Genomic DNA, 16,163 nt, shown 5'->3' on the forward strand with positions numbered 1-16,163 from the left:
TAGATGCATTTCCATGTATTAGTAATGAACTTGATAAGAAAGAAATCATGACAGTAAAATAATTCATAATAGCTACAAAACCCATAAAACAAGAACAACAAAAACCTTAAGAATATATTTAACTAAAGAAGGAAAAGACTCCTACAATAAAATTAAAAAAAAAAAAATCCTATGAAAGAAATTGAAGAGAACACACACACACAAAATGGCAAGACTGCCGTGATTGTGGATTAGAAGAATCAATAGCTAAAATACCCATACTACACAGCAGTTTCCAGATCTCATGCAATCCCTATCAAAATACCAATGACATTCTTCACAATGGAAAAACATCTAACACTGAAAAAACAAAACAAACCCTAGAAAAAATAATCTGAAAATTAATATGGAAGCACAAAATACCCAATAGCTAAAGCAATCTCAAGCAAAAAGGACAAAACTGGAAGCATTCCAACAACTGATTTCAATGCATATAACAGAGCTATAGTAACCAAAACAGCATATTAGCATAAAAACCAATGCATAGATAGACAAAATAGAGATCCCAGAAATAAATCTACAAATCTACAGTCAGTGAATTCTCTACAAAGGTGCCAAAAATAAAGAGAAGAACAGCTTTTTTACCAAATGGTGCTGTGATAAATGTGTGATACATGCTTAAAACTGAGACTTTATCCCCACCTTTTACCCTGTACAAAAGTCAACTTGAAATGTGTCAAGGACCTATATATAAGACTTGAACTCTGAAACTACTAGAGGAAAACATAGGGGAGACACTCCAAGACATTGGTATAAGCCAGGCGGAGTGGCACGCACCTCTAATTCCAGCTACTTGAAAGGTTGAGGTGGGAGAACTGCAACTTCAAGCCCAACCATGGCAACTTGGTGAGATCTCATCTCTAATTAAAAAGAAAAAGGGATGGGAATATAGCTCAGTGGTAGAGTATCCCTGTTCAATCCCCAGTACTGTAGCCACACACACACACACACACACACACACATACACACACTCGTACAGGCCATCGTTTTTTTTTGGATATAATCCTAAAAGTGCAGGCAAAAACAGGCACAAGGGATTATATCAAACTGAAAAGCTTCTGCACAGCAAAGGAAACAATCAACAGAGTGAAGAGAAAACCTGCAGAATGGGAGCAAATTTTTGCAAATTCTTTATCTGACAAAGGATTTTATTCAGAGAATTAAAGAGCTTTACCCATTTTTAAAACTGAGTTGTCTCGTTGTTAACTAAAACAAGTTTTTTTAATATATTCTTAATTCCAAATGCTTATCAGATATAAAGATTTGAAAATATATTTTCCTATGCTGTGGGATAATTTTTTTTTTTAAAAAAAGCTATTAATTCCTAAGCCTAAATCAGAATTACTGACTCAGCATATCTAAGTTAAAAGAAAAACTTTCAGGTGATTCTGAAGGTTTGGGAATCAATGATCTAACCCAGTGCTTTTCAAATTTTAGTGTGCATACAAATCACCTGAGAATCTCCATAAAATGCAGATTCTTGTGGAAAGAGAAAAATCACCACTAAAACCCCACAGTTAAGGGAGCATGGCTGGACTAGCCCGGGGTGGGGGCGCTGTGCCAGTTGCTCTCTGCAGCTGCATTCTCTGCCAGCTCCCCTCAATGTCCCTGGAGCATGTGTGTTTCCATCTGGGTGCAAAACTTAACAGATGGATCCATGTTGTGTCTCAGTGTCTGGAGGACATGAGAGAGAGAGTAAGGCATAGGGGCATGATGGTGCATCTGTTTGCTGGGGATATGATGGTGGAGAGGGAGCTATTCCAACCTGTCAGCTGAAGTTGTAAAACTACTGCTGCCATCATCTTCTCTGATGCTTTCCATTTCTTAAGTTCAACTGATACATGGGTGGAGTCACTGTCAACCTAGTCATGTCTCTTGGACTCTGTCACCTAAAGGTAACCTTGGGAAAACGAAGGGCTTTATTCCTTGTTTAGAGGTTCAGGCCCCAATTTAGTGGTGAAAGAACTTTTAAGAGCAGTATCAGTATACTTTGCTGCTTGCTCAAATTGCAAGGAAAAGCTCAATGGTCTATCTGATCCTGATTCTACCTAGCACATGTGATTTCAGCGGCAATGGTAGGCTTTTCAGTACATTTCTCCTGAGAAGAGTGAAATCATGTCATCTCATGCTCCTCATGGGCAGGTCACTTTCTGTATAAGATGGACTAATGTAAACCTCAACTAGTTTTAACAGCAATCAACTCCATCTGGCTTAAAAAGACTCAGTTACAGTCGGGTGTGATGGTACATGCCTATAATCCCAGCATTTTGGGAGGCTCAGGCAGAAGGATTGCAAGTTTGAGGCCAGCCTTAGCAACTTGGAAAGGCCCTAGCAACTTAGTGAGCCCCTGTCTCAAAATAAAAAATAAAAAGGGCTGGAGATATGGCTTAGTTATTAAGCCTCTCAGGCTTCAATCCCCTGTGCCCCCTGCCAAATATATATAGTGTTGTTTACTCTATGAGCACTTTTCCATTATTTTAAACAAGAATATCTCTAATTATATATCCTACTGTCACTATTCAAAGAGTATGACACTCATAAATTTCTATCTTCTGGCTTTTCTTTAATTTCTGTAAATTATAAAGTAACAGTATTAAGAGCCTCAGTATTATTTTCATGTTTCTCTGAGAGGACCTGGAGCAATATTTTAAAAAAAAAGTCAGATTTAATTATCTGATAATCATGGCTTTTTTTGTTTTTGATGATGTTGAGGATGGAATGCAGGGCATTTTATATGCTAGGTGAGTGTTCTACCACTGAGCTACATCCCCAGCCCCAGTCACTGTTTTTGACAACAAATGAGATCCTATCTAAATATCTTGTGTATTTAGTATGACAATGTTTTGGTTTCTGCTGCTAACAAGTGCTCTAAATATTTAGCATATTTAGACATTTATATTTAGACAAATTCACATAGCCATAGTTTGGGACTGTAAACCAATAACATGTTGATTCTTGGCTAGCTCAGGGACATGTACATGTACTTATATCTTCTCTAACATCATGAATGAATGCAATTGTCTTCTCAGTGATTAACTAGCTATAAACTTGACTTGTCACCTATTTATCATAGCTATCATTTATTTTTTTAAAAATTGTTTTCTTTTTTTAGTTATATATGGACACAATACCTTTGTTTTATTTATTTTTATGTGATGTTGAGGATTGAACCCAGTGCCTCACATATGCTAGGCAAGCTCTCTACCGCTGAGCCACAACCTCAGCTCCTCTTATCATTTATGTAAAGGAAAAAATTTACCATTTTGAATCTTTCTCTACTTGCTTTCACATTAAGAATTTGAGCCTTTGAATTATCTCCAGGTCTCTATAAATTACACTTATTTTGTAGACAAAATGGTAATTTTCAGTTTTTCCCTCACAAGTTTTTTTTTTTTTTTTTAAGGTGACATTAATATTACTATCTGGAACAGTATATTACAGAAGAGGGCCCTCTGCTATCTGATTCAGCAGGTAGGGATCTTAAATTACTTACAGTTTTATAAGTGAACAAACTGATTTTGATGGGAAAATCATTATGTCCTAGTTTCCTGAATGGTAAATCATAGAAAGAGTCAGGTTGATATGGGCAAAATGTGCTATTTTTTTAAAGTTTTGCTACTGAGTCAATTATACCTTTTAGTACTTAAATATATTATATGTTTGCTGTACTCTGTTAAGAGACTGACTATGGATATTGCTATACTGGAATATAAAATTTCTACAATTAAAAAAAAAAAAAAGAGGGCTGGGGCTATGGCTCAGCGGTAGCGCACTTGCCTGGCATGTGTGAGGCACTGGGTTTGATTCTCAGCACCATGTAAAATAAATAAAGGACTATCAACAACTAAAAAAATAAAAATAAAAAAAAAGCCAAGTATAATGTTGCAAATTGTTAGAGTCTGTAAACAAGTCAAGATGGTGCCTGGCATTTTGCAGAGGGAGTGGTTTGTGAAGTAACGCCAGCGAACCATTAAGCGTGGAGATTCCTTATTGGTTGACTGCTGTATCTAGTTTATGTTAATTAAGATAAGCTGTGTGGAATGTATATATACCCCTCCGGTCCTACAATATACGGCTCCTACTCCTGCTGTATCAATGTACACAAGTTGTTTGTCACCCCCCGGGTTATTTTGCTGCAGCCGGACTGTGGCAGCACATCTGTAACCCTAGGGACTTGGAAGGCTGATACAGGAGGACTGCAAGTTCAAGGGAAGCCTGGGCAACTTTGTGAGACACTGTATTAAACAACGACAATAACAAAAACCCATCACAGTAGTCACTGTTGCAAATATTATCCACTAATGAATGCAAAAATTAGTGGCAAATTTTAAGGAGAAAAATGTATTTGTATATCACTGGAGTATTTCCCAAATGTTTATTAGTCACAAAAATAAAGATAATTAGCTTACAGTTGAAACATCAGGCAGATTCTACTTCCATCAAGTGGTCAAGGTCAATGAGACTGGTAGTAAAATCTTTGACACCATCTGCCTCTGACCCAATGTGCTGAGAAAAGGACATCACCTTTGTAGTAATCTCCCGAACTGATAACCTCAGTATAACCACGAGGAAACATCATCCACACCCACAAAATGCCTAGGCAGTATTCTTTAAAGGGGTCAAGGTTATGAAAGGTAAGAAAGACCAAGAAGCTGTCATAAACTGGAGGAGACTCAGACACAATAAATCCAACATGGCATTCTGGATGGATTCCTGAACAGAATAAGGAAATGAGTGAAAATAGGTGAAACCCATATAACCTGTAGTTAACAGTATTGTACCAATGTTGATCACTTAGTTCTGATAATTGTACCATGGTAACTAAGATGTTAACACTAACGAAAGCTCAGTGAAAGGTATATAGGAAGCTGCTGTACTACTTTCACAACCTGGTTGAAAGTATTCTGTTCTATTCTGCTTTTTAACAAGCTCCCAATAGAGGCAGATTCTGCTGGTCCACAAACGCCATCCTGAGTGGCAAGGGATTAGACCAGTGGTTCTCAAACTTAACCATGCATCAAAACAACCTGAAGGGTTTTCCAGAGCACATTGCTGGGCTTTACTTCCAGAGTTTCTAACTCACATAGTTTGAGGTGAGGCCCAAGAATCTGTATTTCTAAGAACTTTCTAGATGATGCTGATGCTGTCAATGAGCTAAGAATGATCTTCCATTTTCAAAGAATTGTAAAACAATTACAGGAATATGAAAAAGATTGTATCTGGCCTTCAAAGCCTAAAATAGTCAGAGGAAATGGTTGCTGAGACGGGACCCTTGTTACTCAGTGCTGCTACTTGGCTAGGGGATAGTTTAGTGGTAGAATGCTTTAGCATGTGCATTCTGTATTCAGGTCCAGTAGTCAAGCCCAGCCTCAATCAACAAACAAAAAAACCTAAAAAATACTACTGCCTAGGTGCACTAGTCAGTGATTCTTAGTTAATTCATCTGGCATGGGTCCTTGGCACCAATGTTTTTAAATGTTGCTCCTCCATTTTCTGTTAGGCAACCAAAGCTTGAATTACTGATTTTGACTATCTGCCTACCTATTAAAAAAAAAAAAAAATCTGCTCCTCAGCCATCCTGGAGAGCTTGATATGAACCCAAACAAATGCCCGTGCCAAGGAGCATTTTTGCAATTTAAAATTCATTTCAAAAGTTGAGCAATTTTTTTGTGACAGTTATTAAAGCCTGAACATAAAATCAGTATTTCACCTTCTCACTTGTCCCCTTCTAAGGGAATATAAATGAAAACAGTATTATATATCAATAACCCACAAAAATTGCCAAATAAACAAATGAGCACACTGTGCAGGGTGGTCTGAAAAAATGGGCTAGGAAAGAGAGATGGACTAGAGAAGGAGTCAGGTGAAAGTTTCCTATGGTGTGGCTGACAGGTAACAGCACAGGGTGCTAGAGAGCTGAGGGAAAGGGAGAAAGGTTGAAGTCTGAGAAATGGCAGTGGTATCAATATACTTGAAGAAACATCACAAAATACTTTTAGCTTCATAAACCCAACATTTCTTGGTTTTTCCACTGGAACATTATTATCACCAGGTATCCCTCTAATATTTAGCCAATTCCTTCACATTTTAATCTTTTGCTTATTACTCCTGCCAAAGAGGAAACCTTAGCTTGAGTCTGGCCGCCTCATCGTTGCCCCTTCTGGAAAAGGCCTGTGTTTGCTCTCATACCTGTGCTCTCTTCAGCCTGATTGAAGCCACAGATCTGACAGATGCTCTGGACCCATTTATTCATGTCCTCCTCTGTCTCAGCCACCAGGTAAAAGGTGCGCTCGCTGGTCTTGATATCAAACACAAAACTATCCTGCAACTCCTTCTTGTTGAAGGTGAGGCCTGCATCCACCTGCTCACAGAAATTCAGGTTGATGATGCGCAGGGGTTTCTTGGAGTGATCATTCTTGTAGTATTCCAGAACATCTGGATCGCCGCTCATCCGGCCACTCCGCAGGATAAACCAGCGTTTCTTCCAGGCCTAAATACATCAGGTAGGAGCAAGAAGGGGAAAATGCCATTAGGTATTTAAAAAAGTTTTTTAAATATTTTTGGCTCATGCATACTAGGTAAGTGCTCTACCATCAAGCTACATTCCTAGCCCTTTTAAAATATTTATTTTGAAGCTGGGCATGGTGGCATGTGCTTAAAATCCCAGCCACTCAGGAGACTCAGGCAGAATTACAAATTCAAGTTCAGCCTGGGCAATTTAGCAAGATCCTATCTCAAAATATAATTAAAAAGGTCTGGGGTGGGTATAGCTTAGTGGTAGATGCCCCTGGATTCAATCCTTGGTACAGAAAAAAACATTTTTTTTGGACACAAGGTCTTGCTAAATTGCCCAGGCTGGCCCTGAACTTGCAGTCCTGTCTCAGTCTCCAGAAGAGCTAGGATTATAGATGCACACCACTGTGCTTCAATTTCAAAACTTGTTTTAGGTCCTCAAATATCAGGTTAAGAATGGAGACCCCTAAACCTACTGCTTGCTCACAGTCTACATTTCCATTTCAGATTTCCCCAGAGTTTCAAAAATGAAGGATGATTTTAAAAATGCACATTAGTTCAGCATTTCACTGTGTAAACAATCTTATTACCAAAAAATAGGATGTGGAATTCCTGTTTTAGATGGGGAACCCCACTAAGGTATGGTAAGTTAAAGCAATGATGTGACACAGCAAGTAGTGGAAAAGTAAGTTTCCTAACTTCCTACAATGTGCTTTTTATCAAATTATGATGTCTTAGAGAAATGCTTCTAAAACTTCTTTGAATCTCGTAACTTCAGGACTTTTTTTTCCCACTGCAATATATATCTCTAGGACTTACAATATCAAGCACTCAACTGAATGAATAAACTCCTTATATCATGCCATACTATAGAATCTAAAGCTTAGTTACATATTCCCTTATGCTATGTTCTACATCTCTTCTCTTCAATAAGACTAAGTAATCTGTGAGCAGACACCACACAGAGTGGTAAAAAGATTATTTACACTGGAGAACTTTATTTACACTGGTGAGTGAATGCTTTTCCACCAACATGCTGCATGATTTTTGACTAAATCTTTTACCTCTTTGGATCTTGCCTTATCTACATAATGAGAATCATTATCACCAACTTCACCATCCACCTGACCTACCACATAGGGTCTTTATTATGCAAATACAACTAAAGCACTCTGCATACAAACCCAAAGCAACACAAATGCCAGGATTTAATTGTTATCACAATTCTTTAGACCCCAAGGTATCTATACTCCACTGATTCTACCACTTTTGCACCCTTGCCTTTTTTCACTGTCTTCATTTCTCTCCTATCCAACTTTGGTCTCTGATCCATCACTATAATCATTTCCTTGCTTCTTTCTCCCATTTCTCTTACTTATCTGGCAAAACTAGAACCTCTGGCTTAATCTAATGCTCTGTCTATCCCACTTGCTCCCAATGCAGCTATAGATTTCTCTCTCTTTACATCTCCAAAATCTCTACTCCTTATTTCATAAGAAAAATACAGGCAATCAAGAAGAAACTCACATATCCTGAATCCCCACATTTACCAATCTGCCTGCTATTGTAGCCATGTTTTCTGTTTCTAGAGCAGAGACAGTTCATCCATTTAAGGCCAACCTTCTATTTGTGCACATCCTCTCACATACATAGGGATTTCACTTAACAACTGCTCCCTCTCCATAATGATTAATTTCCCTTCGTACTAGGATGATTCCCATGAAGATACCAATTTCTCCCATCTTAAAGAAAAAAAAATGCTGACTTAACCCCATATTCCTCTCCAACTATGATTGTTTTCTATTACTCTTTACAATTAAAACTTAATAGAGCTTTCTATTATACTACTCATTTTTATTTCCTCTCCCATTTGAAAGCCCTCTAATCAAGCTCTGTTGTCCCCAACCACCACCACCACTGAAATAGCTCCTCAAAGATCTCAAAGATTTCAATACTGCTAAATCAACTCTTGGGCCTTCACTTGATTTCTCAGGAACATCTGATAGCAGTTTATTATTCTGTCCTTCATGAAACACTTTCTTCAGTTGGCTTCATCACCTATTCTCAATTCTCCTTCTATTTTTCTAGCACTGTTTTTCAAACTCCAGTGCTGGTTCTTCCGCTTCTCCCTAATCTCTAAGCACTGAGATGGCCCGATGCTTAGTTGTACAATTCATTATCTTCTACACCCACTCAAGTTGTTTTATTCAGTTGAACAGCTTTAAAACCATCTAAATGTTGAAATTCCTAAATTTGTATTTCTAGCCCAGACCCATCTGCTGAACTCAAATCTTATATCCAACTTTTCATTAACAGGCATCTCAAACTGTGTTAAAAACCAAGCTTCTTATATTCTCTAGACCATTTCCTCCTGCTATTTCTCCTATCATAGTTACAGCAATGCCAGCTTTCCAGTTGCTCAGACCAAAAATCTTGATGTCATAGTTGCTTCTTTCCTTTCATACTCTACATTTCAATTCATTGGCAAATCAGTTTAAATAATTCAAAATATATCCAAAAGCTGATCATGTCTCTCCACCTCCACTGCTGTTCACTTGGTATCATTCACCATTTTGCAGTCTTCCTGTTTCTCCCCTTCCATCCTGCAATCTATTTCCAATATAGAAGCCAGAAAGCAAGATGTAAATCAGAATGCCATTTCTCTGTACAAAGTCTCCAATGGCTATCCATCTACTCAGAATAAAAGTCTCATCCTCACAATGGCCTACATCTGTGCTATAGTCTGGATCTGAAATGTTCTCCAGGTGTCCCCACATGTTAAAGGCTTGTTCTGCAGTCCATCATGCTATGATGAAGTGTGGAGCCTTTGAGAAATGGGGCCAAGTGGGAGGTTTTAGATCACTGAGGGCATCCCTCCTGAGTAGCTGGGATTACAGGTGGGCACCACCTGCCCAGTTTGTGTCCCTTTAATAACCTACATTTTTCTCTATTTTGTCATTTCTTTCTCCAAATTTGGGATTTCAGTTCCTTTTGTTTTTCTCCTCTTTAAGTTCTGAGCATCTTGAGGTTAGGGTCTTGTGTGGTAAACAGCTACTTGGCAGAGTTCTTAACAAACATATGGGAACTCAGTAAAGATCTGTTGACTTTTTCCCTCCATTTGATGAATATGTTAATTTATTCAAACTAATAACTGCAATTTTTAAATATTGTAAGTTGTCATAGTAGGAAGTATGAAAGAAGACAGCAAGAGGATTACAGAAAAAAGAATAAGATAAAGGTATGCATTTTATGCTCTGTGATATGAGCTCTTTAGCATCTGTACCTTTCATTCTGATAGTTGCAGTGACTACATAATATTTATAAATAGGTTTGGGAAATTTGGCTGAAAAGTGCCCAATAATACAGAAATGAAGTTACTCTTGACTGTTGGACTACTAAAACATAATGCAAAGAGAATATGAAAACATGATCCTGAATATGCTATTAAAGAGAAAGCTTCTTTGAGTCTGTTCTAATACCTAAACAAAGTTTCATACAAAAATTAACTCAAAATGGATTATGAAATTAAAAATAAAATATAGAGAGAATCCAGGAAACACAAAGCCAAGTGGGGTAAATTCTAAAGAGGTAAGGTAGATTTGATATTTGTAATCAATGTGATGTACCATATTAACCAGCTGAAAGAAAAGAGAAAAAAATATTACATGATCATATCAATACAGGAAAGAATATTTGACAAAATTCAACATAAATGAATTTATTACAAAGCTCTCAGAAAAATAGTGATGAACGTGTGGGAATGAATAATAAAAATAAGTGGGCTAAAGTTGTTGCTCAGGAGTAGAATACTTGCTTAGTGTGCATGGAAGCCCAGCATTTATGATAGTCTTTTTTTTTTTTAAATGAAAAAAGTATAAACCTTTTTTTTTAATGAAAAAAGTGTAAAACACGTGCAGCAATTTCATATGATGAAAACCTTATAATTCTTATTAAAAAAACAACAAAGAAAAGCTAAGAGAATAGACATACCATGATCACAGACTATGTTGGAAGACTCAACATAATTCTTCTCCTCAAATTGATGTACTGGCTTATTACAAGTCTTATCAAATTCCAGCAAGAATTTTTGTAGAGGTCAGACAAGATTAGAAAGACAAAGGAAGGAAGTACAATAGCTAAAACAAGTATGAAAAATAAAAATAAAATGGGAGGAATCAATAAACCATATTTTAAGACTCATTATATATAGTAATGAAGACTAAGTAATAAAGAGAACCCAGAATTAGATCCATATAACGTGCCCAACTGTTTTTTGTTTTGGTACTGGGAATTGAACCAGTGGCACTTTACCACTGAGCTACATCCCCAGTCCTTTTTAATTTTTATTTTGAGACAGGATCTCACTAAGTTGCTTGGGACCTTGCTAAATTGCTAAGCCTGGCTTTGAACTTGTAATCCTCCTGCCTCAATTTCCAGAGTTGCTGGGATTACATTCTGGGCTTGCCCAACTGTTTTTGACAGCTTTTGCAACAAAAGGTTGCGGAAGCAGTTGAATGATAAGAGGAGGGATGGGAGAACATGTCAATCTAAGTTTCCCACCTTATATAAAAACTAACTGGAGATATGTCATGGACTTAAATGTAAAACTATATAATGTTTAGAAAAATTGGTGGAAATCTTTGTTTTTTTTGTGACAAATCAACAAGCTTCTTCCATAGCATTCAATTTTTTTTTTTTTTAAAAAGCATAAATTTTGCTGAGTGCTTTGGGGGACAAAGACAAGACAGAAGACTCAAATATTTCCTTGGAATGAATTACAATATTTATAAAGTTGCAAGAAGATGAGATATTAATACATATCCCTAACATAAAAAGTGGATTTTTCTAAGTACCAAAAAAAAAAAAAAAAGAGACATAATATGTTATTAGACCACTGAAACTCAAACTTAAAGGGATGGAGTCAAGAAAGAAGGGAGAGAAAGGGAAGGGAAAAGGGAATAGTGAAGGGGAGAGGCAGGGGGAGAGGGAAAAGGAGAGGGAGGAGAAAGAGGAGAGAGAGAGGAATGATTATGAACAATGAGGAAAATAGGGTTTGCTGTATGGTTTTGAAAAGGACTTTTTTTAAAAAAGAACACACAGTATGACTAAGACCTGGGCCTGGAAAAACATAAGAAAGTTTCAGAGAATGTGAAATAGTCTCTCTGGAATATGGAAAGGTGGAAAGGAAAGAGTTTGGAGGTCCTGGAAAGCCTCCAATGTCCCCCTAAGAAGTTTTGTCCCTTCTTTATTAGTAATCAGGAGACACTGAAGAGTACAGACCAATGGAGATGTATTAAATGTTACTGTGCTCTCCATTTTCAGTGAGGAAGACAAACCAGAGAAAGGAAAAATAAGAGACAAGAAAACTAGGAAACTTGCAATATTCAACAATTGTAAGAAAAGACGATGGTCTAAATGAGAACAGCAATAATGGAGACAGAGAGGGGAAGACATGCAAAGTCAATGTACTTAACAATAGGGCTTAAGAAAGTATATGCAGCATGGGGCCTGTTGTCAATAAAATTACAACACAAAATTTGTGTCTAGAATCAGGGGTATGCTGCCACTTTCTCTGATGAAACAGAAGTGACTATTTTCCTTGTGTACCCAAATCCTGTCAGAAAACAAAACATTTCACAATCATTCAGACCACAGAGGCACAAATATGGGTACATATGTCCTGAAAGTTGCATCACTTCTGGCTGTTGAGCTGTTGTACATGTCACATGAACCTGTCTGTCCTTTGGGTTAGGTCCAAAGATCCCAAAGTGTGCAGAACAAGGCTATGGCTTCCTTCTAATGCTCTTGGCACCCAGAAAGCTTAAGTGGGTCCCCATTTAGCTTCACAATGACCAAATTATACTAGGAGTGTTCTGTTCTGTTGGGGTGGTATTGAAGGGACTTGAAGTCCTCTCATGTATGCATTCCGAGGGACTCTGCCTGGGGTCACGATCATAGTGTTCTAGGTGAAGGGCTGCTGGCATGTGGAAGAGCAAGTTGATTTATTTCAGGAGATTCAGCATACTGAAGTTGAACTAGTCTGGTACCAGGAGGGGAATGCTGTGGAAAAGCAAATTCTGACTTTTTTTTTTTTCCCTAAATAAACCAAGTACTTCCTACAGAAGTGGCCCAAAGCAGATCACTTAGAAACTGGAGAATGTTCAGCACTGGAGATTCTAAAGGAGACAGCCTAGGCTAAAGGTTAGCAATTTCTTGTGAACATTTTAGATCTTTTAGGTCACAATCTTTGTCATAACTAATCAATTCCATAGTAGTCATCAAAGTAGCCACAGACAATCTGTCAGCAAACCCACATAATTATGTTCCAATTTGTTTGCTGACCTCTTGCTGACCCCTAGGACAAGGGTGGAAGAGGGGTTGGGGGAGACTGTAGAGCAGCTTAAGGAGTGGTCAACAGATGGACAGGACACTCAGGTCTCTTCCAACCCTTCAAAGCCTCATGTATTTTTCCCTATGAAAATTTGACATGGGAACACTTCACTAATCAGATTACTCAGATTCTTGGAATAGAGGGTTGTGTTCTTCTGAATGACCAAGTATTAACTAGAAAGAACCCCTTTTGAGTTTTATCCCTGAAACTCCAGCCCTGAAACTTCTGCCCTGACTTAGGTTTATACCAAAGATAACAGAACTCTTCTTTGATGACTAAGGACTTTTGTATACCCTCAAATCATCTTTCCAGATGTCAAATCTTATGTGTCCTGTGGCTAAAATTGTAGAAGGGGCAAAGCATTTCTTGGAAGAGGGTTTTGCATAACTCCTAGAAATGGGTGTGTCCTTTTAACTTCCCTCTTTCTGATGAGGGTAAGAAAAAAAAAAAACTGCCAATAAACTAGAGAGTCCTTTCAAGTGAGGATTATAGTCCATTGGAATCTAACTGATGTTACTAAATGATATCAATATATTGAAACTATTAGTCAGATATATTAAGAACATATTAATATGTGTATCTTTAAAACTCTTTGCTTTATTAAAAAAATCACCAATAACACACATGCATACACACATTTCTCTTAGTGAGACTCTCAGGTAGTGATGTGGTTTGAATTCCAGCTCTAACATATCTCAAAGATACGGGAGGATTTGACCTGACTTCAGAGTTTCTGATGCAAAATTATATCCTAATATGTTTCAGTGTGAAATACACTAGGCTTGTCTTGTGACCTGTGATAGTTCAGAGTAATGGTTCAGAGTCCAGAGTTGTCATACACCAGTCACACACGTCCATGGAATAGTCCTAAGTGATGAAGGGTTCTTAAGCTATCTTTCCTTTAGGAGTCCTTTAGCTACTCTCAACCATATGGACTTAGTATTCTGAGGTGTTAGTATATGAGGTATATTCTTAGTATATGAGGTATCCCCGCAAAGCTCCGGGATTAACGTAGAAATGTTCACAGGTGAAATGACTGGATTGTGAGAACTGTAATCTAATCAGTCCACCCTAGTTAGAATGGACTGGGTGGCAACAGTAGGCAGGTGGAACATGGCTGGAGAAGGTGGGTCGCTGGAAGTGTGCCCTGGAATGGTTCATCTTCCCCATAGCCCATTTCCCCTTTATCTCTACTGCCCTACTGCCATGCCCTTCTGCCATGATGTTGTTCCTTACTTTGGACCTAGAACAATGGGATTTGGTTGCCCGTGGACTAAACATCTGAAACTGTGTACCACAATAAACTTCCTCTGATAAATTGGGCTTGTCAGGTATTTGGATACAATGACACAAAGTTGACTAATACATGAGGGAATTTAAAAGGTGCTTGTCCTGAATACTCACACCATGCCATGTGTTTTCTATCCATGATCACATTTAATCCTCAAGCCAGTGCTGCAAGGTCAATGTGATACCCTTTCACAGATGAGAAAAATGAGGCTTGAAGAGGCTAAACAACTCACAGAGATCACAGCCCTATGTCTTTTTTGTCCCCTGGATCCAGGATAGGGCCCAGAAAGAGCTTGAGGGAAAGCTAGAGCAGATGAATTTCTGACTATGTTTTGAGAAACACTGACCGCAGAGTGGATGGAAGGTATTCATGTTTACTGGTTTATGGTGGAGGCTGTGGACAATAATAGGACTAGAATCTAAGTCTCAGCTCTTAGTCCAAGTTACCTGCACTCCCCAAATGCAAATCCCCTAGTAGATGGCAAGCATGGTTACTTGTTCCTGACTCATTCATCTCAGTAATAAAGTCTCTCCGACTTCAAATGAATCTTATTTGTTCCTAGAACACAGAATGAACTTTACCTAACACAAGACTGTTATATTCTCAGGTCAAGGCTTTTGTATCTCCAGAATTTAGCACAGTATTTGGTAATTGCTTTGCATTATGTAAGCCTTCAATGATAATTATAGCAAAGGAATAAAAGGAAAGGACACCCATTTTTTTTTCTCTTTTGTTTAAAAACAAATACACAAAAGCTTTATACCTGCTAGTATAACACCACTCCTGGCTGAGACAGTATACAGACACTATAAACAAAGGATATCCTGGAAAAGCCCACATTCTTTATAAAAAGCTGATTGCAATGACGGGTAGATCATTGGAGCATAGATTAGGCCACATCGATGGGTTCAGCAACGGGCCCACAATACAAGTCAGCTCAGAGATATTAAGATTCAACTCTAGGATTTTTGTTTGTGTCATTCAAATTAAGCTCTTTTCTGTAACTGCACAAAGGATTGTGACATTATTGGCCTGAAGTTGTCGGAACTGCTATTTGGAACCTAAGAACAGCCAATCCAGAAAGAGCAGAGTTCAAAGATGGATCCTGGGGAAATGTGAGTCCTAAATAAAGTTAACCCTTGAGCCAGGTTTCCCCTTAGATCATCTGGTTTAGGTGACTCAAAATGTTTTCTCATTTAAGGCAACCCAGATCACTATCTGATCAATACAAGCTTCAAACATGGTACTATGCTGAGACCCAGAGCCAGACTTCCCAGACTGGGAAGTCCCTTCCATGTGCCCTGCCATATTTATTATTTGACTCATTTGCTGTTTCCTTAATTCAATTTCTTTTCCATAGTATTTTTTCCTACTCATACAAAACTTTTCTCTTTTTCCTTCCATCCATTCAATCAACATTTATTAAACCTGTTAGTGACAGGGCCAGCCTTCAGGGCCTCATGATCTATGGAAGGGACAGGCAGGTGCAGTCAACAGGTAACTTAGTACACAGAGGTCAGTGTTTAAATAGTGATATACACACAATTTGTGCGTGATAAGAGGAGAGTACTACTTTGCCTGAGAGGAGTAGGGAAACTTATAACATATGAGGTGACACTTGGATTGGGTCTTAAAGGATATGGAGAGTTTTGCTAGTCCAAGAAAAATTACTAGAGGGAGAACTTTTCAGGTGAAGAAAATAATGAATAGTTGACTCTTATTGTTCCTGATAGTTAAGGTCGTAAAGTTAACACAAACACTGAACCAGTTAATAATTATTCTTCTAGGGAAATAAAGATGTCGTTTTTGTGAGCTTCTGGTCACATTTTTTTCAACTGTTATAAGTGTGTTTCTGTTCAAAGAAATCTTATTTAGTATGTACATTATTACTGATTCATTAACACTAAACTCATGATCAACAACACTATA

The 16,163-nt window shown here is 37.9% G+C and overlaps 1 protein-coding gene across 2 annotated transcripts in view; it reads right to left on the minus strand.

Annotated features, from left to right (window-relative positions):
* Gab2 (GRB2 associated binding protein 2) overlaps window positions 1-16,163 on the minus strand; it is a 191,380-nt gene that overhangs the window by 54,656 nt on the left and 120,561 nt on the right. For both annotated transcript variants that reach the window (XM_027942562.2, XM_071616531.1), the window contains exon 2: window positions 6,229-6,529. In XM_027942562.2, coding sequence (XP_027798363.1) covers window positions 6,229-6,529 — 301 coding nt within the window. The remainder of the gene's footprint in view (window positions 1-6,228; window positions 6,530-16,163) is intronic.

Source organism: Marmota flaviventris, chromosome 9 (assembly GCF_047511675.1).
Source record: "Marmota flaviventris isolate mMarFla1 chromosome 9, mMarFla1.hap1, whole genome shotgun sequence".
NCBI classification, from domain to species: Eukaryota; Metazoa; Chordata; class Mammalia; order Rodentia; family Sciuridae; genus Marmota; species Marmota flaviventris.